Below are 24,603 nucleotides of genomic sequence, written 5' to 3' on the forward strand. Positions count from 1 at the left end.
TGTCGTGATGGAAAAGGACTGTTTTGTGGGCCAATCGTTGGCGTTTTTCTTGCAGCTCGGTTTTAAAACGGTCCAATAACGATGAATAATATGCACCTGTAATAGTTTTACCGTCCTTGCAACACTTCACACGATTTCATTTTTGGTCAAGCGTGAGCAATCGCGGCACCCATCTTGCGGATAGCTTTGTCATGTCCAAATGTTGATGCAAAATATTATGTACCCGTTCATTCGAGATGCCCACAGCACTAGCAATCTCACGCACCTTCACTATATCACCTTCTGTCATCCATCACTATATCATGGATTTTATCAATGATTTCTGGAGTAGTAACCTCAACAGGGCGTCCAGAACGTTCAGCGTCACTTGTGCCCATATGGCCACGCCGAAAATTTTGAAACCACTTATAAACTGTTCTAATCGAAGGTGCAGAGTCACCATAATGTTTATCAAGCTTCTCTTTAGTCTCCTGAGGCGTTTTGCCTTTCATAAAGTAGTGTTTAATCAACACACGAAATTCTTTTTCGTCCATTTTTTGAAAATCACTCGACTTCCTCGATTCAAATGAATGCCAAACACAAAGAAATAGACCGATCTGGCTGAAACTTGGTGTGTGTTCTTCCAAGAGATGCTACTAACTAAACATAACCTCGATACGCGCCAGTAGTGCTATCTCTCTGACTTTGCACGGACTTTTCAAACGACCCTCGTATACTCAGTAAGCATATTTTCATGCATTGAGATGCTCTTATTAGGCTTTATACCCGATGATTAGAAGCATGATAAGGTAATTAGTATAGAATACGAAGTTCCAGGCCGATTAGTTTAATAATCTACCTAAGCAAGATCTACGAGAACCTGATGATATCCAGATTAAGAGATTATCTGACAAGAGTAGATATTATCTTAGAGGAACAATTCGGTTTCTGGGTGTTCTATTGTTGTCGAGCTACTTGAGAGTTGAAGATGATTTTCTGGTGAATCACAAAGACACAAGTATCTCATCGATATAGAATAAGTAGCTTTCCATATCGTTTGGCGTATAGCTTTGGTACACAAAATTGAGACAGTACAAAGTTCGTATTAACTTGATTTATGAAATGAAGAATTACGTTGTTCCTCAAAGCTTCGTGTTTGGGCCACTTTTGTTTTTTTGTACTCAAATGAAATCTGAATTTGGACGTAAAGCCCACCTGAAAGTTAAAAAATATAGGCAAACAAGTTTGTAGCTATTTTTTAACTTTCAGTTGTTTTCCACAACGATATTAAAACGCGTCAGGCTAGATTTCTTGTGTAGCTAAGTTGTTATTGTAAACTACAGAAGTGCTGTTGTTGAATGGGAACAACATTGATGTTATGAGCACGATCTCTGATGTTGGAGACTCAATTTAAAGAGTAGGTAGTGAAATTTGATATATATTGCCTATAAAAGATATAGGCTTCATTTAACAATAAAGTTGATGTGTATCTGTTGATCTGTTCTTGAATGGAACTAACTAAAACTTTTGTTAAATAAGATTGAACTAAATTGTAAACTACTGTAACGAAGTTGACCTGGGCGGAGAAGAAAGGCCTAGATTGTTCGAGAGGTTGAACGACCAAAGTCAGTAACAGGCCGCCACCGCATAAACAAAAGAGCGGTATCTATCTGTGGCAAAGAAGAAAGGCCTAGATTGTTCTAGGGGTTAAGCGACCAAAGTCGGTATCAGGCCACCACTGTGTAGACAAAAGGGCTGGTCTTTACCTGAACTAAAAAGGAAAGGGCTAGATTGTTCAAGGAGTTAGTGACCTGTGTAAAAGCCAGCTAAGAGAAAGGCCTCAGTTGGGGTGGTGGCATATGTGTTTCCCAGCCAGAGATTGACAGGTGAGAGTGAGACAGACGGAGTTGGAGAGAGACAGAGAATGGGAGGAGGCGGCCCCAGCTGAGGTGGTGGCAGTATGTTTTCTCCAGCCAATGAACGTCAGGAGGGCGTGGAAACTTATGCTCAGAGAGTTGGAGGAGGGCAGTCCCAGTTGGAGGGAGGCACCCAGTTAAAAAGGAGGCAGACACAACTGGAGAAGTCAGTTTTCAATCGAGTTTTCAATCGAGTGTTAATCGAGTTTTTAATCAAGTTTTAAGGAGTTCTTAACGAGTTGTTAATCAGTTAGTTTTGGAGTTAGTCTTGGAGAGTCAGTGTTGAGACATAGTTAGAGAGAGTCAGTGTTGTGGAGTGCTTCAGTGGTAGCTAGTTGGGAAATTAGTCAGTTGATGAGTAGAGCTGTTTTAGTGCAGCTGAGACTAGTGCAATTCGGTGCAGTGCGGACCAGTGGTCAGTCGGGGAACAGTTTTGTGGCGTTACGAAGTGAGTAAGTAACAGTAAACTGTTGTGACTGTTGTAAATGGTGACTGTAATGAATAGCGTTAGTTGCGAGTAAATGTTAATGTTAGTTAATGTTAATGTGTGAATAAATCAGGTTATTACTTACAACTTTAGCGAGTTTTATTATTTAATCAAACCCACATATTTAATAACTAGTGGCAGGCATTAGTTATGTAAGTAAAGTTCTTTCTTAGTAAAAGTTTTTAGAAAAACTTTACACTACAAATTAAACAGTCCCCCAAGTATTACAAATGAATGCAAAACTTGAGACTGTACTAGTCACAGCGCAGGAAACTGAATGATGGTGAAGTGAGGTACTTTAATTAGGACTAGAAATAGAGACGGTACCCGCTAAGGTTAAAACCATGTTAGATAGTGTCCCTACGGTTTTAACAATTGGTTTAGTTTAGAAGACCCTTCTACGGTTTTATGAAGTCCAGTTTCAGCGCGCTATAAAAGGACAATAAAATAGGTTTACTATAAGTAAATTAACTTTATTTGTTGTTTTCACCTCGGCTAAAGAATTAAGTTCAACTGGAAGGGGTCATAAACTTGTAGACAAGATTCAGAAGGCTGTGGAGGCTGTACCCGGTAATACTGAAAGGGGTGTACTGCATTTGGGGGGTGTCAGCAAAGAGTATTTTCTCCTTAATTTTTAATGTATCATAACAGAATAAGTCATGCTTTTAAAAAACTTGCCAATAAATACCCCCCTTTATTGATAAAAAAAAATTATGTAAGTGCCAAGTTGATACAGTTTTGGCAGATGTGGCTAATTTTGTTTCAAAATACTTTCCCACGTCAATGATTCTGTGGGTGTTTCAATGAACTGGGAAATTAAATTTAACAGGAAGGAGGGAACTGATTGCTGTCAAGGATGCTGAGTTTAGGGTTGGTTCTTTGGAAACAATCTACTATAACCATTCTTGTTTTTTATTTTTTTATTCTTATTTTTCTTGGCCTTTTTCCGTTGTTTTGACAGCCAGTAAAAGGAAAAACTCTCAACCAGATACTTCCTGTTTTTTCTTCTATTTGATCAAAATTGTTAGAATACTTTGAGCATTTCATTCTTACGCTCATTTTACCTTGCTTCGGCGGAAGCAAGCAAATGGATCCGCAAAATATCGTTTCTTAGAGTGCAGCGACATCCTTGGACATTAACGCCAGTAACTGCTTTGCCGCTCTTTGAGATTGTTCTCTCGGTGCTTATTTCTGGATTGTTTGTAGTAACGCATGTAGAACGAGAAACTACGCTTAACAGTGTTCCTGGTACAGCTTTGTTTCAAAGATAGAGTAAAATCACATATTGCGATTATTAATGCCTGCGTCAGTTTTAACCATTTCAATATAATCCTTCAAGAGGTTCAAAAATTGACCACTGGGATGAACAATAAGCTTATTTTAAAGCGCAATTTTTGCAAGTTGTCTTGTGAAATAGTAAAGTTAATGTTATCCCATTTTTACTCGCAACTAATATTTCCCTTTTGTCAATGACCTAATCCATTCTCGCTTCCTTAATTTCCAAAATAGCCTAACCATACATCCTAATCCCACAGCACAAGCCTTATCCACAACAACCCATCCCGACAGCCCTCCACGACGCCTGAAACGACGTTGGCCCCGTGACCTTTTACCTATTTCCTAAACTTCCTTCCAACCCCTAGAGAGTTCCAGCATTGGCTGGCCCCTCTCACCATGCCTTCCCGATTGTGGCGCTGGATCCTCGGGTTCAGCCTACAATCTGTCCTAACAAATTGATGAACTCATTTACTTGATGTATGTTATATGTATACAGGTTGTAAATAAATAAATGTATACAATAAAAAAAAAAAAAAAAAAAAAAAAAAACTAATATTTTGTCTTTCTTCTTTCTTTTACAGATGACGAAGGCGCTGAAGTCCGAGGTGTAGTGACTGAAGAAGGCCTATTTGACGGCACGATTACAACAAAATTAGAGACATATTATGTGGAACCAGTCAGTAGGTACTTATTTCCTGGACAACACATACCCACCAGTTACAAAAGTGTTGTCTATCTGCATAGAGATGTTTTACAACCGAAGACAAGAACGTGTGCTTCGGCTGAACTGGCCGCTGCTATGGAGGAAGACGGTGGACGTACAAGAAGGCAGATACAGTATAATAGCAAAGGACCACCGCATACGGGTGGAGTGTTCTATTTTGATAGTGAAGCCTATGAAATCCGAAGAGCAAATAGGACGGACATTATTGTGAAAAGAACCAAACAACCAGAATCATCAAAACCACAACCTAAAGTGTTGTTAGGCGCCGGACTTGAAGATAATCTGCTATTTGATGATGATTTTAGAGCGCATGTGCATAAGAGAGGTACCGTCGATCCAAAGAAGACCACTTGTATGCTGTATTTACAAGCTGATCATTTATTTTTCCAAAAATATGGAACCGAAGAAGCGTGCATTGAAGTTATGACCAGGCATGTGCAGCGAGTGAACGCCATCTACAAAATTACAGGTAAACTAACAAATATTATTATTATTTAAATTATTCCTTCTAAATCCAAGTTTTGAGGCCTCTAACCCATTGAACAATAGTTTTAGCGGGTTTACGAGGTGTGGCTATTAAATAACGAGTCTATTGCTATAAAAAAATTTATTTTAAATTTATACATATTTAGTTATTATCACCTTCAATATACATCCCTCCCCTATCCCTACAACGCTCCATGCGAATTTACCATTGTACGAAACAGTGCTGGAAGTCTTTTTCTGTGAGCTCCTGCATGACGCGTGCCGCTTTTTCTTTCACAGCTTCAACGGACTGAAATCGTGTCCCTTTTAATGCAGATTTGACTTTGGGGAACAGAAAAAGTCACATGGCCAGGTCAGGCGAATAAGGCGGGATGTTGTACTTGGCTAGAAACGTCTTGACAGAAAATGCAGTGTGACGTTTTAGCCAGCGCGTTGTCTTGATGGAGAACCCATGACTTGTTCTTTCACAAATCGGGCCGTTTTTTCCATACTCTTTTACGGAGTTAAGCAAGCACCTCACGGTAGTAATGTTGATTAATTATAATCGATATTTTCATCCGTTTTGGACGTGGAAGGGCGACCCTGGCGGTCTTTATCTCCTACGTCTTCTCGGCCATCTTGGAAACGCTTGAACCACACAAAAACTTGCGCACGTGATTAACATTCATCGCCTCATAAACTTCTTTTAATAAAAGATAATTTTCAGTAGCGGTTTTGCCAAGTTTTGATGTGAAATTTCACGACAATTCGTTGCTCTACTACATGTGTAGTATCATGTTTTCGTCAAAACGAAACTAACACCTCTTACCGAAACGATGGTTCCGGTCAGACAGATTTCTTTACAAACACGTGAGATGCTGCAATCGAAAGAGAAGGCTTTGCACTGCCCAGCTGTCGGTGGTTAGGATTTGGCGCATGCATAGTTCTTCTGTAGCAGCATCAGTCTCGTTATTTAATAGCCACACCTCGTATTACAGAAGGTTGAACTAGTACCTGATCGCTTGAAGCGATGAACTTCTCGATTGTTTGCCCTCCTTCAAAGACTTACTGCAGCATGTTTTAGTTACATAAATCAGTTCAAAAGAGCCACAAAATATGCTTAAATGGTAACTTACGCCATTGCAAACTAATTGGAATTTAGACTAAAGTTTCAGACCAACACTTCTATATGTCAAAGTGCCACAGTCGACTCCATTAACAGGGTTCGATTTATTTGTAGATACTGAGATTAGTTTTATCTTACTTCAACCATTTCTAGTAGATAGTGTGCAATGATTGCACTTTGTTTTATAAAAACCTCAATAAAATTGTAGTTTCTCCGTTTCCTTCTGATCGTTCCAGCCGCGGCAGTTAAGGGACGATGGTAGAGTAGAAGGAAAGAGCACAATAAATAAAGTAGGTGGCAGCTGGGTTAGTAAATCCCACACAATTGATGACCGGGTTGCCAGAGTTGCGTGGCGTGATCAATCTCGCCGGTGCGTACAGCGTGGTGTCGGTAATCAGCGCTGGAACTAAGAATGGAAGAACTTCCACTTCCCTAACTGTGCACTCCCACCGCTCCGGCTGTTCCTCTAGTAAATTGATCCCACTTTGATAAAGAGATTGTGAGACTGGGTTTCCCCCTTTTTAGTACATTCTCAAACAACCGCAGACTGCCTAAAGTACCTGGGCGCCTCCTCTTGCTGATGGGAAGGCTATTTATTTGGAAGCACGTCAACAAAACCTGAGCTCAGTTGCGGGACAATTAACTGAAATCTTTAATTACTTTATAGAACTTGTTTCAAAACAAAACGTTGTTTTTGAACAATTTTGATCAAATGTTCACAATTATTTAACTTACATTACATCTTCTTGGATTGTTAATTTTTTTTTTTTTTTTTTCTAATCTCGCAACACTTTTAAGACGACAATATTTTACTCTTCTTAGTTTGTAAACGTGTATCCTTAATAATGCAAGCAAACCTCATTTGTAGGGAATTGGTAATCTTGTTCCGTTGTTATAACCTGGAAACCAGGTTGAAGGTTGTCTAACCTGTTAACTGGGCTGAGTTTGCCTTGCTCCTTCAGTTCCATAGTATTAAAGGTTTGCCATTCTTTCACCAGCTTCTGTAAATATTTACATTTAATTTGTTCTGTTCAATTTAAACTGGGCAAATTATTTAATACTTTTATAAACCGTTTCCAGCGCGGGTGGCAAGCACTTTTTTTTAAGGAAGAAATTATTAATAACTACAAACATAAAGGAGTATTAATAATAATAGTTGTAGGCAATTTTGTTTTCCTTTATTGATCGATTCACAACTGCAACAATACATAGACGCAACAAGCAAATATGAAATAGAAACAAAAATAAAATAAAGTAAAAAGTAAAGTAAAAACAAAACAAAATAATACAATAAAATGAATCACTGGAAGGACATGAATGAAGGCCATCCAACGATGGCCATCTCAAATTTTGAACGATATCAATAGGGATGTCTAAGAACAAGGTCATTTGTAACTAAAGTTAAGTAAAAGTATAGATCCAGCGATGAATTTATATTATAAACCTGAGGAACAACTATTTCTTTTGCAAGAACCCCCATTACATCAATGTTAACTTAATAAAGTAGCCCCAGTTAATTCTGATATAAGTTAATATGAAGGCAAAAGGACATACATTCTGTGCCAGAATCCTTCGCTAATAGCCATTTGTATTCAAGTAGTGTTAGTTAGTTGAACATAACGTTTGGTTGCCATGGAAATGGTATTAAAGATAAGAGAAGTTGGTCGGTGTTCCATTTTCTCCCATCTTGGTTAATAAAGGTTTTGTACAGTTTACCTCCACCGCTCCTTACCCACCCATGACGCAAACTCCTTATACGAGACAAAATACAAAGAATGAGGTGCACATTTAAAGCCAATGACGTACAGAGAGCCTGCGCTAAGCCTTTTCCTTCACAGTTAAGTGTTATCCTCTTGGAAGAAGTAGAAGAAGAAGTTGAAGTCGCTCAACTAGAAGAGAAATTGCTAGAAATTAAAGGAGACTTTTTCCTTTTTTCTTTAGACTTGTTAGCCTTGTTTCAGCTCCAAGAAAACATCCTTTATACTATTCAACAGGATTTAAGATGATCTGCCTCCTTTCGTTTTCAGCCTTAATTGACGCTTCTAGAGAACTTTGGCTAAAATGAAAATTTTAGATGAAACTGTTTTAAACAAGACAACAAAAGACTTTTTTTTTTTTTGCAATTCACTAGCTTTAATTGTAATTTGTCTCAAAAACATTGAGATACACGTTTAGTTAGTCTTACTTCGTTTTACTACTAATTTATTTGCAAAAACAAGTTGGGTACTTTTCTTGTATTACAAAATTCTGGACCTAATTAGGAGATCGTTGTCTTCGTCTCTATCCGGCTCGCATTTACTCTTTACACTAGAGTCTTCTTGTCGGGTCCTTTACTCTGCCCGATCTGTCCCTTTTTGTTTGCATAATAGTCACGTAATCGTTCAAATTTTCGTTTTTTTTTTACTTTTAATTGGGAATCCAGATTTTGGGATCCACCGAGTAAGTTATAAGAAATATTGTAGATGGTTCAGGGTGTTCATTTTAAGACGGCTCAAATGCATTTCATGCTTAAACGGTTGATCTGAGCAAAAAATGGTAGAGGAAAAATTTGTTGCCCGTCACCTTTAGTTTCAGAATATGTAACTTTATTTTAGATACCTGCCCGCATACGCGAGTGACGCGCGATCAAAAGTGAGGGTTCGCAGTTGACCCCCAATTTCATATACAAAGTTTTAAAGAGTATAAAAAGTTATGAAAGAAACCGGAAACCGCAATTCCATATCTTTAAAATTAAAGGTACTAGGCCATTTCAAAATCTGGTATTTATTAATTATATTTCAATTTTTTAACTTGTTATTAAAGAGAAAGAAGAGCACGCGATAGGTCATTTTTATGTATTTTTTCATCCCCTTTCTACTAAAAATATTGCCAAGGCAGTAAAGCTAGTATTTTCCTTAATATTGGGAAATGAGTCGTTTTCCGAGTAATTTTTCTAAGAAAAATCAAATGTTAAGAGCTTTAAATGTTCTCAAGCATTCACAAAATGGCTAAAAATTAATTTTACATCTGTTACAAACAAGAAGGTTTATTAATTATTTGGTAATTTTGGGAGAGTTGCGTTTAATTACCAAAAAAATTGGAAACCTCCTGCCACATATTTAAGTGATCAATATCTTTCATGTAAAGGATCAAACTTATTCCTTAATTTATCAAATAATGCACTTTACTCAACTTGTGAAGCATGTATTGTGCCTTCAAAGGTGCCTCCTCTGGCTCGCAAGCCAGGTTATCCAGAAGCACCTTTGAAGGCACAGTACGTACATGATAAATTAAGTAATAATGAAATGCATTTGAGCCGCCTTAAAATGAACACCTTGTATAATACAGACAATAGGCGGAGGTTTCAGTGAATTTCAGCTGGCCACCGGAAGTAACTCAGTTAAAATCAATTAAAACTTTCTTCAATTCTCACATCCTTCATAAATTTTGACTAAAACTTAGAGAATAAAACGCGTAATGGCGAACTTTTTGAGCTCGGTGTTTCAAAATTTTAAAAAATCCCTAACATAATTTTAGTGGCGTGTCCACACATCACAAAAGTAAAGACTAAAAAAAACAGAAATATTTATATGTAATTTTTTTTAAAGTTAATTATTTGTTTAATGCAGGCGCCACGGTAGCCGAGCGGTTAGAGGCGAGACCTGCGACGCTAATATGTATTGTGGTACTGGGTTCGATTCCCGGTCTTAGAAGCCTTGGATTTTATTTAATGGTTAATAAAAGAAATTTACAGTAAAGTATGTTTGCTAGTCGCCTCCGTCCACGACACCTAATTGGTAGTTGGACGTTAAGCCCCGCCTGAAAAAATAGGCGATTACTTTACTTTTTTTTTTTTATTTGTTTAATGCCATTTAAAATACAAAAACCAAAATTATGAAACCAATGATTTACATTTAGAGACTTGTTTTACATATTTCATTGATATTATTAATAGTAACCAACTCTGGCCGTTATGAGAAGCAAATATTTGAATTATGAATTTTTTTATTTTTTGAAGATGCGTGTCACCAAAAGTGAGCTCGCATGTCACCACTGGAATAAAACATCGTTCACACGTATGAAGATAGATAAAGGATAATTCGGATCAAATTGTCCTCACTTTGGATAACTAGGTTCTTCTGCTTTCCAAGGGATGTCCATCAAAGACTTCAACTTGCTTCGCCTGTAACCTGTTTCTCTAAGAATCATTCTCAACCAGCACGTTCCCCATTTTAAAATAATTTTTAATAAAGTCAATGGAAGGGGAGGGATTAGCTATGTGGTTAGCGTACTCGATTCCCACGCGGAGGTCCCGGGTTCGAATCCAGCTGCTAACCCTTAGATTTTCTCTTCCTAGGAGCTTCTTACAGCTCACTGTCCGGTGATGGACAGTGTTGTCTGTAACGAGAGAACACTGTCCGGAGGCTGGCAGTGCACTGAAAAAAGCTCCGGGCGCCAATAACCTCAGCTGTTGATGCGCCAAAAAAATAAAAATAAAAAAAATAAATAAATAAAGTCAATGGTGATTTCTTTTTAAAGAACACATCTTTGCCCAATCGTCGCTTCTTAGTCAAATCATTAATATTTGTTCTATGGTTTCCACTGTGATACTAGATGTGACCTGCTCCAAATAGGTCTAAATTTTGGACTTCATGTACTTTTTTAAGATAGATTCTAATAAATTAAAAAAATCCCTTATAGAACCTTTATTTACAACCCGCTTAATTATTTTTGGCTCCATTTTTTGAACCCATTCTTGGTCTATTCTTTTTTTCCCCTCGATTTGCATATGCATTTCTATTCGTTTTTGGATCAGTTCATTTGTAACAACAACAGGTTGTGCTGTAATCAGCTGACTGTCCGCCGTTTGTCTACTATCTGAACAGCCATTACTCCAGCTGACATGACACCGGCTCGCTGGTCGGAACACTCTCACTGTCAGATAGGACTGTATCATTAGATAACATCCTAAAATGGAAACATCCTGAAAACGGTCACATTTTCTACTTGAAAAACACAACATTCACACCAGATATTTGTTAACAACTAACAGATTTAAATATTTTTTGCTACAAATATATAATGTTTATGATATTGAAAGCTCTGCATACATATTTTTAATGTGTTTTTGATGAATTAAATATTTAATAAATTAATGAAAGCTATGTTTTCTGTTTTATTCGTTTTAATTTGCATGACATTTAAATTTTTTAATTGAATTTTACAGATTTCAACCAAGACGGCAAGCCAGACAATATTAGCTTCATGATCAAACGTATCAAAGTACATACCAGTGACTCGCTCAATGATCCAAGTTACCGGTTTCCAGGCAATTATGGTGTAGAAAAATTTCTGGAACTCTTTTCAGGTAATACAAATATCCATAACTATTTATATTATTTAAACGAAAACGTTTAATTTCACTTGTCAACAGATTTTAATAATAGTAAAAACTAGTACAAAGTTTCTAGTTTTGTTTTGTTGCCTTATATTTCTGCTTCGTAACTTAAATTAAACAATTCTCTCGTTGCTCGATATACTCCGCATCATTTTCGATTTATTCTAATCACAGAGGAAAGGAGATGATCAAATAGTTTATGAGATAATAGGAGTCAAAGTTTTCAATGTTCTAAACACCCTCAAAATTAGGTTTTCAATATCTCGCTTTTATTCATTAAATCATAATGAAATCTTAAGCAGTTATATCTATATTACAATGATATTATAACTATATCATTATTGTTGTTCATTATTTTTTGTGACTGATTTATAGTTTCAATAGGTTGAAAAAATAAATGCCATTTCAGTCGTGTAAAATTTATTTTGCCGAGCTTTCGACCTAGGGACTAGGTCATCTTCAGGGCTAATTTACAAAGTAATACTTTTACATTTCAGGTTTCAGGACTTCCACACAACCTAACACATATTACACATAGACCGATCACACTCAGTCCATGAACAGACAAGACAGAAGACACACCAACCCTGAAATGTAAAAGTATTACTTTCTAAACTAGCCCTGAAGATGACCTAGTCCCTAGGTCGAAAGCTCGGCAAAATAAATTTTACTCGACTGAAATGGCATTTATATTTTGAACCTATATCATACTTTTTAAATGAATAAATTTCATGATCCTTCCTCTATCGAGGTATCTCTCTAGTGACATCTTCTGATTTGAACATCCTTTAGGCTTTAATCAAAGATTAGATCCAAGAGTCTGAGGGTAGACTTTTTAGAAAAAGCTTGCTGTCTCTTAGACATACTCGCCTTTTTTACTACAAATTTAAGCTGCACTTAGCAAATATTCAGTTCTTATATCTTCTTGCACATATTCATTGCAGTTCTTCAAATCTAAACAGTCTACCGATGAAGGCTCATGCGTTGCAAGGTGCTTCTTTTCATGATCGGCCATGTTAAGAGTAATTTTCTAATAAACTTAAGCAGTAAATAAGAATAAATCTTTTCATCTGCCTTTATCCTGGTGTGTTGCATCCCACTATAGATACGAATATTTATGCTTAATATTTCTCGCATTTTGTTGTAAATGTGGTCTCTTGCTTCAGTTCTATCTTGATTTCTGAATACAGAATCAAATCTTTAGAAAATAATCAGAATTTTCACCAATTAAAGTTTCAGCTCTGAAGAATTGCATTAGTTGTGTAGATGGAGCATTATTACAATCCTTATTTTCATTTTATTTTGCAGCAATTATAGGAAAGCAATTTCCGATTTACAAAAAAGGAAGGACACTTTCAATTGAATCCTTATTTTAGTTTTTATTATAAGAGGAAAAAATCCTTTAGTTTTTTCTTACAAAAAATACTAAAGGATAAAAAGTAAACCTTACATATGTACTAGAAGGACTTTTATTTTCTTTAACAGGGACATATGTGTCAGATAAAGATTCTAGGATTATGTTGATATTTTCTGTTTGGGTTGGTACTCACTGTTGGGAAGTAAGGATTATGTTAAATTATTCAGAGACCTTTCAGATTTGCGCTTCCATCTTAAAACAGTTCACAAAGCCTGAGATAGTTGAGATATTCTAGTGAAAGATGAAAGAGTTTTTAGTATTTTGTAGGTATGTGTAAAGAAGTATCATAGGAGTGCGCCCTAGAAATAGCGCAATATTGTTAAACTTCAGAAACTAACTAAACTAGTGTGTAAGCAACAAGGTGGATCGGCCATAATCTTTGTTATAGTAAATCCAAACTGGATGGAACCAGAAAAGAAGTATAAAGACAGGAAATCTTTGAACAACTTTATCCCAGTGAAGAGAGAGAAAACCAAGGCAGTTCAAGACAGAGCAGATATTTGACGCTGTATTTTCTGTGTCTGTCACCATGTGTGTCAGCAATTCTGATCTCTCTAGAGTTCTTTTTCACTTGTTGTTAAACTTCTTTTATTACCAATACAGCTGTCCTTTCTCTATGCTTTCCTTCAAGGACCCCGTAACTCATTCAAACTGGCCTTTTTATATTTCTTATATATTTATCTATATGATTTCCAAAGGAGATTAACGTTTTGGAACCTCCTTTTCTGCAATTACTATAATCTTAAAAAACAGTTTTCGATATTATTACTTCCACGGAGTATAAACATTTTGCCTGAAAATTGCTATGATATTTCTCTATTTCAGTTTATATTCATTTTTTCCTTGAGAAAAAATGTTGAATATTTAATTTTCCACAAGGTTTATCTCAGAAAAAGTCCTGATATTCAGAACGGGAGCTAGAAGTGGTTTATTCATTAAATTGTTATTCAAGATTTAAAAATTAGTACGAGGGTCGTTTGAAAAGTCCGTGAAAAAATAAAAACTACTTAATTTTTTGGGGTAAACCTTTTTTATTTTTCAACATAGTCTCCTTTTAGGCTTATACACTTCGTCCAACGCTGCTCTAGTTTGTTGATCCCTTCCGAATAATAGGATTTGTCCAAGTCTGAAAAATAGCCATTCGTTTCTGCAATCACCTCCTCGTTTGAATAAAGTCTTTTTCCCGCCAGCCATTTCTTCATATTGGGGAACAAATAGTAGTCCGAGGGAGCCAAGTCTGGAGAATAGGGGGGATGTGAAACGAGTTGGAACCCTATTTCCATTAATTTTGCGACCACAACTGCTGAGGTGTGAGCTGGTGCGTTGTCGTGATGGAAAAGGACTTTTTTGTGGGCCAATCGTGGGCGTTTTTCTTGCAGCTCGGTTTTCAAACGGTCCAATAACGATGAATAATATGCACCTGTAATAGTTTTACCCTTTTCCAGATAGTCGATGAGGATTATTCCTTGCGAATCCCAAAAGACAGTCGCCATAGTCTTCGCCTTTTTTGGCGCAGATTCCCCCTTGGTAACCCATTGTTTAGATTGTTCTTTGGTCTCAGGAGTGTAGTGATGTATCCATTTTTCATCCACAGTGACGAAATGACGCTTAAAGTCCTGCGGATTCTTCTGGAACAGCTGCAAACCGTCCTTGCAACACTTCACACGATTTCGTTTTTGGTCAAGCGTGAGCAATCGCGGCACCCATCTTGCGGATAGCTTTGTCATGTCCAAATGTTGATGCAAAATATTATGTATCCGTTCATTCGAGATGCCCACAGCACTAGCAATCTCACGCACCTTCACTCTTCTGTCATCCATCACCATATCATGGATTTTATCAATGATTTCTGGAGTAGTAACCTCAACAGGGCGTCCAGAACGTTCAGCGTCACTTGTGCCCCATATGGCCACTCCGAAAATTTTGAAACCACTTATAAACTGTTCTAATCGAAGGTGCAGAGTCACCATAATGTTTATCAAGCTTCTCTTTAGTCTCCTGAGGCGTTTTGCCTTTCATAAAGTAGTGTTTAATCAACACACGAAATTCTTTTTCGTCCATTTTTTGAAAATCACTCGACTTCCTCGATTCAAACGAATGCCAAACACAAAGAAATAGACCGATCTGGCTGAAACTTGGTGTGTGTTCTTCCAAGAGATGCTACTAACTAAACATAACCTCGATAAGCGCCAGTGGTGCTATCTCTCTGACTTTGCACGGACTTTCCAAACGCCCCCCGTACAGTGCTTATTGAATTCCTAGTTTAGATCGTTTTAATGGAAGTAATTTCAAATTATTTTTTATTTAAATTTACAATTTCATTATTGTTTTTTTACTTTTAAAACTAAAAAAGAAAGTTAAATTCGTCAGTTTGCAAAAGTAAAAATGTAAATTAAAGTTAGTTTAGAAAGGTTCACAAGTAATTGTGATATTTTTCATGTTTCTGTGAGTGAAAACAACTGATTGGCCAATTACTCATGCTAATGTTGCTTGCTCATTTGGTCCCGCCATCTTGTTACTGTTACCAAAAACAGCATCCCTTTTTGTTATCTAGCTGGCTGTGGACACAAGTAACTAGTTTGTTTTTTGTTGTTGTTGTTGTTGTCTTCTCATTTCCTAGTCGAATACAAAAGATTTGTCAAAGCTTCATTTTTTAACTTTTCCTTACTGCATGCAATCACGTAAAATTTATCAATGTTAAATTTACATCAGGTATGGATATGATTGGATAAACGAATTTTTTTTTAGATTTATTACCAAAATAATTATTCGCAAATATGTTTTAAGAATTAGCAACTAGTTCTAAAAATATTCACAATGTGTTGCGTTGGCCTGTTGCAAAAATACTAAACTATGGTTGTGTAATGGACACGGCCATGCGTTGTACGTGAATACGTTTATGTAACGGGTTATATTTTTTATATAAAATATTTTGTGACAACGTGGGCACTTTGTCCGGAGTCCAGTGATTTTTTTAGACGTACCGCACTTTTTAAAGTCCGCCACTGGCTCTTCAGGGAAAGTAAGTGGTTTTCTTTTGTTAGCTTCAATTAGCGCAGAAACCATAGACGATCACACATATCACACTTATGTCCGAATGGATTGTTACCAAACGTCGTAGTGAAACGTGCACTAGCTGCTGCCCAATGTGTCTTCATAATCGCCGATCGGACACAATCTATGCCTATACAGTCCGTTGTCAATGTAGAAGCGATTTCATCATTCACTTGTATAATTTCAACCTCCCCAGCTGCAGATGTACTGACACCGTCGTTGATCCGCTCTGCCGCATTCATTCTTTTACGTTCCCCGGCACAGCTTGACTCGGTCATATGGTGTTTTATTATTACCATTCGATTGTTCTTGAGAAGCCCTTTCCAACCGTATACGATCTCTGTATTTGGTTTTGGCTTTTCGACGAGTGTAGGCTGACCTTATATGTATTTGTTCTTACACCTTATTATATTCACTGCCACTATTTTACACTAATGTTTTATATACAATCGATAGATTGTGAAGACAGCTGACGATTAAAACTTAAACGAACATCGTAGCTTCTCCGAGTCAAAAGTTATATACTAATTGCAAATCTCGATACGCAGCAAAATGATCTCAAAATGGCGGCGCTTCCCCCTCCACCGCGCGCTTTGCGTTACAGTCCTCGCTTATCGTAATGAATTCTTTGATTCTTTAGCTATCCAGTGGTCTAATTTAATTTTGGATGTAGACGATAGATTCGAAACTATAATGCCAAACTGTATCCCCCGATTTTGTTATCATTAGGTTTTTTTGGATTGCCTCCATATGATAGCAAATTTAAAGACGTATTCACGTCAATAATAATGTTTTTTTATATATTCTTATAAAATTTCTGTCAACAAATATTTTATTATTTGATTAGTTCTTGTAACACCTTCGTGACCCGTAAAAACTATTAACACAACGGCAAAATAGTTGAGTAACACTGCTCTATTGATATTAGAGGTCAACGGAAAGAATTTAATATTTTTTAAAAAACCCATAATCGGAAACCGCCCGCGTAGATAGCAGCCAGAAACTGAGGAAGTGAAATAAAATTCCAGGATTGCGGGAGATAAGCCCGTATAAACACTAAAAATGAAAATAACCAGATATAAGTTGTTTATGGCGGAGATAATACCAAGCTAGCTGTCCCTTCCTCTTCCCCAAAAAAGTGACTCCCCTATATTCATATTCCCATTGTTATCCCAGGGCAGTGCTAATATAGTAATTTCAGATTACAAACGGTTCTCTAACTTTTCCGCAGTTGTTTCACTCACATTTAACTTCCGGTCCAATATGGTTTTCTTTATCTTTTTCATTTCCATGTTCTTTTTTTTCTATTTCCTGTTTCGATTTGATGTATTTCTCTATTTATTTTTTTTTGCAATGATTTAGTTGCTCTTCATTATTTTTAATTCCTTATTAAAAAAAAAAAAAATTAATTTCAAATGAAATTGAGTTGCTTAATTTAAAAAGTTGAAATTGTGTAATCTCCTTGAGAATCGAGTTGATAATATTCACCTCCAGGGCTCGCCTAAAGTTATATTTCTTTTAAATCCTATTAACTTTGCAACTTCCTTTAGCCTTCCTTTTTTTTGCTAAACTTTAGTATTGCAATTTCCGTTTATAAATATTTAGCCTATTTTATCATAATACCGCTGAGCTTTGATCACGTAAACAATCTACTTATCAATAAAGTAAAAAAAAATTGTTTCTTTCTTTCTTTCTTTATTTATTTATATATTTTGTAATTTACAATCTGTATAAATGTATACAATAAGTAAATAGGATGTAAATAAGATGAACTGGTGCGGGAAGAGCAGGAGGAGAGAAGCTACTACCCATCGGTAGCACTCTCTATAGGAGAGAGGAGAGATAGGAGAATAATGGCGTTTAGGCGTTCAGACCTCAAGGAAGTCGCGGGGCCACTGGCGATTCAGTCGACGAGGAGTATTAGGAATGTCAGAGGAGGCGAGAGTCAGTACAAGAGGATTAGAGCTAGTCGAGAGAGCAGTATGGAATTTTTGATATTTAGTCTTGGCGTGTTGGTCTATGAAGGAAACGTTGAGGTCGGTGTGAAGAGTGAGGTTAGTTACCGTAGAAAGGAGCGTCAACTATCTGTCGGAGGAGTTTTGATTGAAATGTGCTGTACAGTCCATACGTTTGTTGGTTTCGCTGAACCCCAGATAGCTCTAGTCCCGTAAGTGCACATAGGTTTGAGGATAGTACTGTATATTAAGCGTTTGAGTTCAGTGGGTAATTTGGAGCGTCGTCCAAGTAGTCTGTAAAGCAGTTTCGCACGTTTCGTCATTGCTTGTCTTTTAAGTCTAGTGTGTGGGTTCCACGTGAGTCTTTTGTAGAGCCCAAGACAAAAGACTCACGTGGAACCCACACATGGTTTCTAAAATTGCTGTATCTCAGATAATTACATTTTTTTATTCCAAAATATTTTCAAAATAGAAACCTGAATAACTTGTATTCATAATTCACATTTATTCACAAGGGCAAATTTCACTTCCGCTTTTCTTTAAATACTGAAGTTTAGCTAAATATTCAGTAGTTTCTAAAACTTTTTAACTTTTAGAACTTTATGTTTTTAGCTTCCAAAAAATTGAATTTTTTGTTTTGTTTTATGTATTTAGTAACTAGTTGGTATTATGTACTGATGAAACAAAATTGATGGTGGTAACACTGTAAAAAAAGTAATAAAAAAAATTAGGAAAACACTGGTGATGGGTTGAAGTGGTTACAAATTAGGAAGGTAATTCATGTCAGTCTGACTGGCCGCACTTTAGACGCAGACTTTCTCTTACTTGGAGAAATATTTTGTAGAGTAAATAAGATGCAACTGAGTTATACAAACTACTTTAAAGGAATCCTGAGCTAAAAATCAAGATCACAACAGGTATCAGATAGTAAACATTATTCTGGAAATTCCTTTGATGATCAGTAATAAGAAAGATGTAATGAACAGCTTCTACTCTTACGGAATAGGCTGTCAATAAAGACTTTAGAATTTCAATTCTTCCTGTGGCTGTGATGCCTAAAGTTATTAATTCATTAATTTGGACCATTTTGGACCGCAGAAGGATTCACCAATATCTTCAATGTATTTTGTTCTACTGCGCTTAATCCGGTGCAAGCCACTCAGAACATTCAAACTCACTTAAAGCTTCTCGAAACCTGGTTCCGAAAATGGAAAATTAAAATTAATGATCAAAAGTCAGTACACATTACGTTTACTTTAAGAAAATCTGCGAGTCCACCAGTTCAACTGAACGGTGTAACGATTCCTCCAGCTGACGTAGTGCGATACTTAGGACTGTACATTGACAAGAGACTCACGTGGAACCCACATACTCGACTGAAACGACAAGACGTGAATAGACGCTACAAGCTACTTAGTAGACTACTTGACCGCAGATCCAAACTCGACGTGAATCACAAACTGACTATTTACAAGACTCTATTAAGACCCATATGGACATACGTGGAGAAGTGTGGGGCTGAACCAAACCCTCTAACTCCAAACGCCTACAGACATTACAATCTAAAATCCTAAGGAAAATCCTGAATGCTCCTTACTAGATTTCTAACTTTACCATACACACTGACCTTCACATCCCTTTTGTCTCTGATCTAATAAAGTCTCGCTACCGCAACTTTCACAGCCTCCTAGCTCTCTCCATCCTAATCCTCTTGTACAACAACTATCCTCACCTTCCCGACAATCCTCCTCGTCGTTTGAAGCGGATGTGGCCTAGAGATCTATTGTGAAAGAGTTTCACCAGTGGGTGATTGCTCTAACCATGACTTTACAAGAGAACTGAACCAGTAAGATCAAATTTACTTGATGCAACAATTGTTGCAGTTGTAAATATACAAATAAAGTAAAAAAAAAAGAAAAAAAAAAATGTTTTATTATTTTCTGTGAATGCTTAGATATCGAAAGCTAGAAAAAGGGAACATTTAATCCTAGAATTGCATGTGAAACATAAAATGTAATTAAGATCAGTAGTTTCGTTTCTTGACCAGTTAATAATTTTAAGAGCCCTCATGAGATCAGTAACAAAAACATCAAATAAAGCCTAAGGAGCAATTAAGAGGAAAAATCGAGAATGTTGAGTGGCATTAGCATTTAGCGTAATTAGTACGCTTCAATTTGAATTCTGCTGCCATTGTACTGCCACTGGCAATCTTGTTAACTTTGATAATTGTAACAACGAAATTGACGGAAGGCCAAGAGTGTGGAAACCAAAAAAGAAAGTGCTGAACACAAATGTAAAATGCGCTCTTTTATGTTTATATGGTGGACGGTGGATATTGAAGGCAGTGGCTGCTAGTACTGTAGGGAGAATGGAAGGTAGGCGAATTAGCAGTTTGGACAGCAGCTCCGCGCCTACCTTCTCACAACAATCATGAATATTCTAAGTGCCGACACAGGAATCCCAAGCATATCTACTCAATTTAAATTAGGTATTCTTTCCTTCACTCACTGTCTCTTTTCATTCCCAGTGTTACCAACCGCCCTTCGTGGAGCTCTACTCGTGTATACCACGTTGTTTTCATTGAACTAAAGCTTATTCCCAGGCATGCCTCTCCCCCTCTGCCACTTACATTCTGTAGCTCGTTATTACAACTCTTCAATATTAAAGTTTATTTATTTTTTTTTATTTCATTTTTTATTAGAAGCACTTCAATAAATGAGACTCTCTTCTAAGCACACTTCTCCCAAATTTCCAAGATATTATTCACTGTTTTCAGTATAACCCTATGCCCTAGCTGAATGTCACTTGCATTGCGCGCAGTGCAATGTACTTCCAAAATAGAAACATCCAAAATTAGAACCGGCCCGCCATAGATTGGCTTCACTGTAAACATTGGATTGATTTTGGTCGCAGTTCACGCAGTAATCAATGAGGATACCAATCTAGAACATACAGAAGAGTAGTGATTTTGTTGAATAAAACGAAACTACAGATAAAAAGCCAGACTTATTGTTCGCTGATATAGGATTCTGTAGCTGAGAGTACGGAAGTTTTAAGTCACAATATTAATAAATAACTGGTCTAATTAACTGAATTAGATCGCTTATCTGACTTAGCTGACATGGCAGCGATATTATCCAGTACCGTGGATTTAACCTCATCATTAATCAAATTGGTTTCTTTGACCATTGTTAGGTCATCAGTTATAACCGTTGGCGCGGGATAAGAAGTACTGAATTCTCAGTATATTATTGGTCCACTTAACTGAAAGGGGGTTTCCATTTATTATTATTATTATTATTATTATTATTATTATTATTATTATTTCATTTCTGACTCCTTATTAGGGAAATCACTTATGCTTTCCGAAGTGGAGTTGCACATTCTGCATTTATCGTGCACTAGACTTTCCCCTAGAACCCATCTTCGGTACGTCTTCGTAGCTATCACCTGGTCCTGCATCGCCATTACGAACCCTTCCGTCTCAGGGAATAGATGGCCTTTTGTGAGCCATTGGCACGAGGCTAAGCTATCAGTTCTTCTGCAGTAAGAAGGGCATAATACCTGCCATGTAGCTGCTTTTGGCCCCATTCATTCTTCATATCCCTTTCTCACCGCACATTATTATTATTATTATCATTATTATTATTACTATTATTATCTGCTTAACTCAGTACCTAACCGGCCATGTTTACTTTTGTTCATATCGTGGCAAAATGGGTAAGGTAGCCACACAGGATTGCATTTTCGGGAACTCAGCTCACGATGATGCGAACCACACCTTCTTTGAATGTGAAAGATGGGCGGAGGAAAGAGCGAGACTGCAGGAAAGAACTGGTCCGCTATCACCGCACAACGTAGTTGATTCTATGCTGGTTAGCCCAGAGACCTATGGGAGGAAGTTTCCTGCTTTGTTAGGTCTGTGCTAAGAACCAAGAAGAGGGAGCTTGACCGTCGATAAGATCTACGGTCTAGAAAATTTGTAAATTTAGACAGTTGCATCCAATAGGAGGCACCACGCTGAAGTAATGCTTAAGGCGGTTCCAGGGTGGACGTTATGCCTGAAGAGGAGGGTTTTTTCGTGGGTGGAACCCCACACACCCAGTCTTAATCTGGAAGGTGCCTGTGGCATTTTTCCCCTTTGGAAAAAATATTATTATTACTTTTTTTTGGGCGCATCAACAGCTGAGGTTATTAGCGCCCGGAGCTTTTTCCAGTACACTGCCGGCTTTTGGACAGTGTTCTCTCATTACAGACAACACTGACCATCACCGGACAGTGAGCTGTAAAAAGCTCCTAGGAAGCGAAAATCTAAGGGTCAGCAGCTGGACTCGAACCCGAGATCTCCGCGTGGGAGTCCAGTACGCTAACCGCATAGCTAATCCCTATTACTTATGATTATTGTTAATATTATTATTACTTATTATTTATTTATTTTTAAAAAGGGCTTTTACAATTTTCTTCACTAAAATTCGTATTTACTCGAAGATCTAAAACTTTTATTTGAATCATTTTTCCAGAACAAAATTGCTGGGTTGCTCTCTAAAGTTCCATTTCCTTGCAATGTACAGTTTTTAGCTAGTAGAATAATGTTAGCTTTAATTAAATATGTATTTTGGAATTGGGTGTTATAAGAAAACTTTTCATAGCGTCGTTGAAAGTTATTTGAAATTAGATGAAAGACGATACTTCGATATACGAGGGTCGTTTGAAAAGTCCGTGCAAAAATAAAAACTACTTAATTTTTTGGGGTAAACCTTTTTTATTTTTCAACATAGTCTCCTTTTAGGCTTATACACTTCGTCCAACGCTGCTCTAGTTTGTTGATCCCTTCCGAATAATAGGATTTGCCCAAGTCTGAAAAATAGCCATTCGTTTCTGCAATCACCTCCTCGTTTGAATAAAATCTTTTTCCCGCCAGCCATTTCTTCATATTGGGGAACAATAGTAGTCCGAGGGAGCCAAGTCTGGAGAATAGGGGGGATGTGAAACGAGTTGGGACCCTATTTCCATTAATTTTGCGACCACAACTGCTGAGGTGTGAGCTGGTGCGTTGTCGTGATGGAAAAGGACTTTTTTGTGGGCCAATCGTGGGCGTTTTTCTTGCAGCTCGGTTTTCAAACGGTCCAATAACGATGAATAATATGCATCTGTAATAGTTTTACCCTTTTCCAGATAGTCGATGAGGATTATTCCTTGCGAATCCCAAAAGACAGTCGCCATAATCTTTCCGGCCGAAGGAACGGTCTTCGCCTTTTTTGGCGCAGATTCCTCCTTGGTAACCCATTGTTTAGATTGTTCTTTGGTCTCAGGAGTGTAGTAATGTATCCATGTTTCATCCACAGTGACGAAACGACGCTTAAAGTCCTGCGGATTCTTCTGGAACAGCTGCAAACCGTCCTTGCAACACTTCACACGATTTCGTTTTTGGTCAAGCGTGAGCAATCGCGGCCCCCATCTTGCGGATAGCTTTGTCATGTCCAAATGTTGATGCAAAATATTATATACCCGTTCATTCGTGATGCCCACAGCACTAGCAATCTCACGCACCTTCACTCTTCTGTCATCCATCACCATATCATGGATTTTATCAATGATTTCTGGAGTAGTAACCTCAACAGGGCGTCCAGAACGTTCAGCGTCACTTGTGCCCCATATGGCCACTCCGAAAATTTTGAAACCACTTATAAACTGTTTTAATCGAAGGTGCAGAGTCACCATAATGTTTATCAAGCTTCTCTTTAGTCTCCTCAGGCGTTTTGCCTTTCATAAAGTAGTGTTTAATCAACACACGAAATTCTTTTTCGTCCATTTTTTGAAAATCACTCGACTTCCTCGATTCAAATGAATGCCAAACACAAAGAAATAGACCGATCTGGCTGAAACTTGGTATGTGTTCTTCCAAGAGATGCTAACTAAACATAACCTCGATAAGCGCCAGTAGTGCTATCTCTCTGACTTTGCACGGACTTTTCAAACGACCCTCGTTTTGATAACCAGCTACTGAAATAGCTGAATCTATCTTAACAAAAACGAATGATGTTATGCTGTTTAGAACTCTCAATTCAATTATTTTTTTGAAACAGACCTAATACGCTATCTGCTTCCCCTACGTTAGCAATATTACATTCTATTGATGCTTTTTCATACTATTTGGCAGTTCCTCAGTATAACATTATGTGATTATCCGAATGTTGTAAATTGTGCTATATTGTGCATGTGTATTTGTGAAGGTGAGCCTGAATAGTAGATCGAGAATCGGAAAATTTGTTACGATCTCATTACTTCCACTTACTCGGGTAAGAGAAATAAACATGTTTATTAGCCATTCTTATTTATTCACCATAATATTAGCACCTTAAAGTAGAAGAGCAGGACTTAGGAGAGAATATATTTTTTGTTTTTTTGTATGAATTTGGAGTAGGTAATATAAGGGCAGGTTGTGTTGCCTCAGAGCCAATTAAACAGGGTGGTCTTGTAAGGTGGCTAGTGCAGTCATTGGAGATAGTAGCGTCTTAAATGCCCATTAGATGGGCCGGCAATAGGGGCAACACTACCCTGGTGTAGCCCACTTGTCTTCATTTGACCCCAGCAATAACCCACTCTTCCCAACTGTTTTACTCTTGGCTGCCAGCTAGAAGGACAACCGCAACATTTACAGGATGCTTTCTAGAGTGCTATATATATTTCTAAACCAATACAAACACACTTTTCGCTAAGTTTGTCAATGTGTACGTCGCGTTAATTTTCTTATTTTAACTCCTTTTACAGTTCGTTCAGATATCTTAGGTTGCCCTTAACTGAATGTGTTTTTTTATTTTAAAC

The 24,603-nt window shown here is 37.3% G+C and overlaps 1 protein-coding gene across 1 annotated transcript in view; it reads left to right on the top strand.

Moving 5' to 3' along the window:
* Window positions 1-24,603, top strand: part of Kul (Kuzbanian-like) — a 460,233-nt gene that overhangs the window by 399,766 nt on the left and 35,864 nt on the right. Inside the window, exons 4-5 of the mRNA XM_074129116.1 lie at window positions 4,242-4,853; window positions 11,182-11,322. Coding sequence (XP_073985217.1) covers window positions 4,242-4,853; window positions 11,182-11,322 — 753 coding nt within the window. The remainder of the gene's footprint in view (window positions 1-4,241; window positions 4,854-11,181; window positions 11,323-24,603) is intronic.

Source organism: Rhodnius prolixus, unplaced genomic scaffold (assembly GCF_049639745.1).
Source record: "Rhodnius prolixus isolate KJV_2025 unplaced genomic scaffold, Rpr scaffold_9, whole genome shotgun sequence".
NCBI lineage: Eukaryota > Metazoa > Arthropoda > Insecta > Hemiptera > Reduviidae > Rhodnius > Rhodnius prolixus.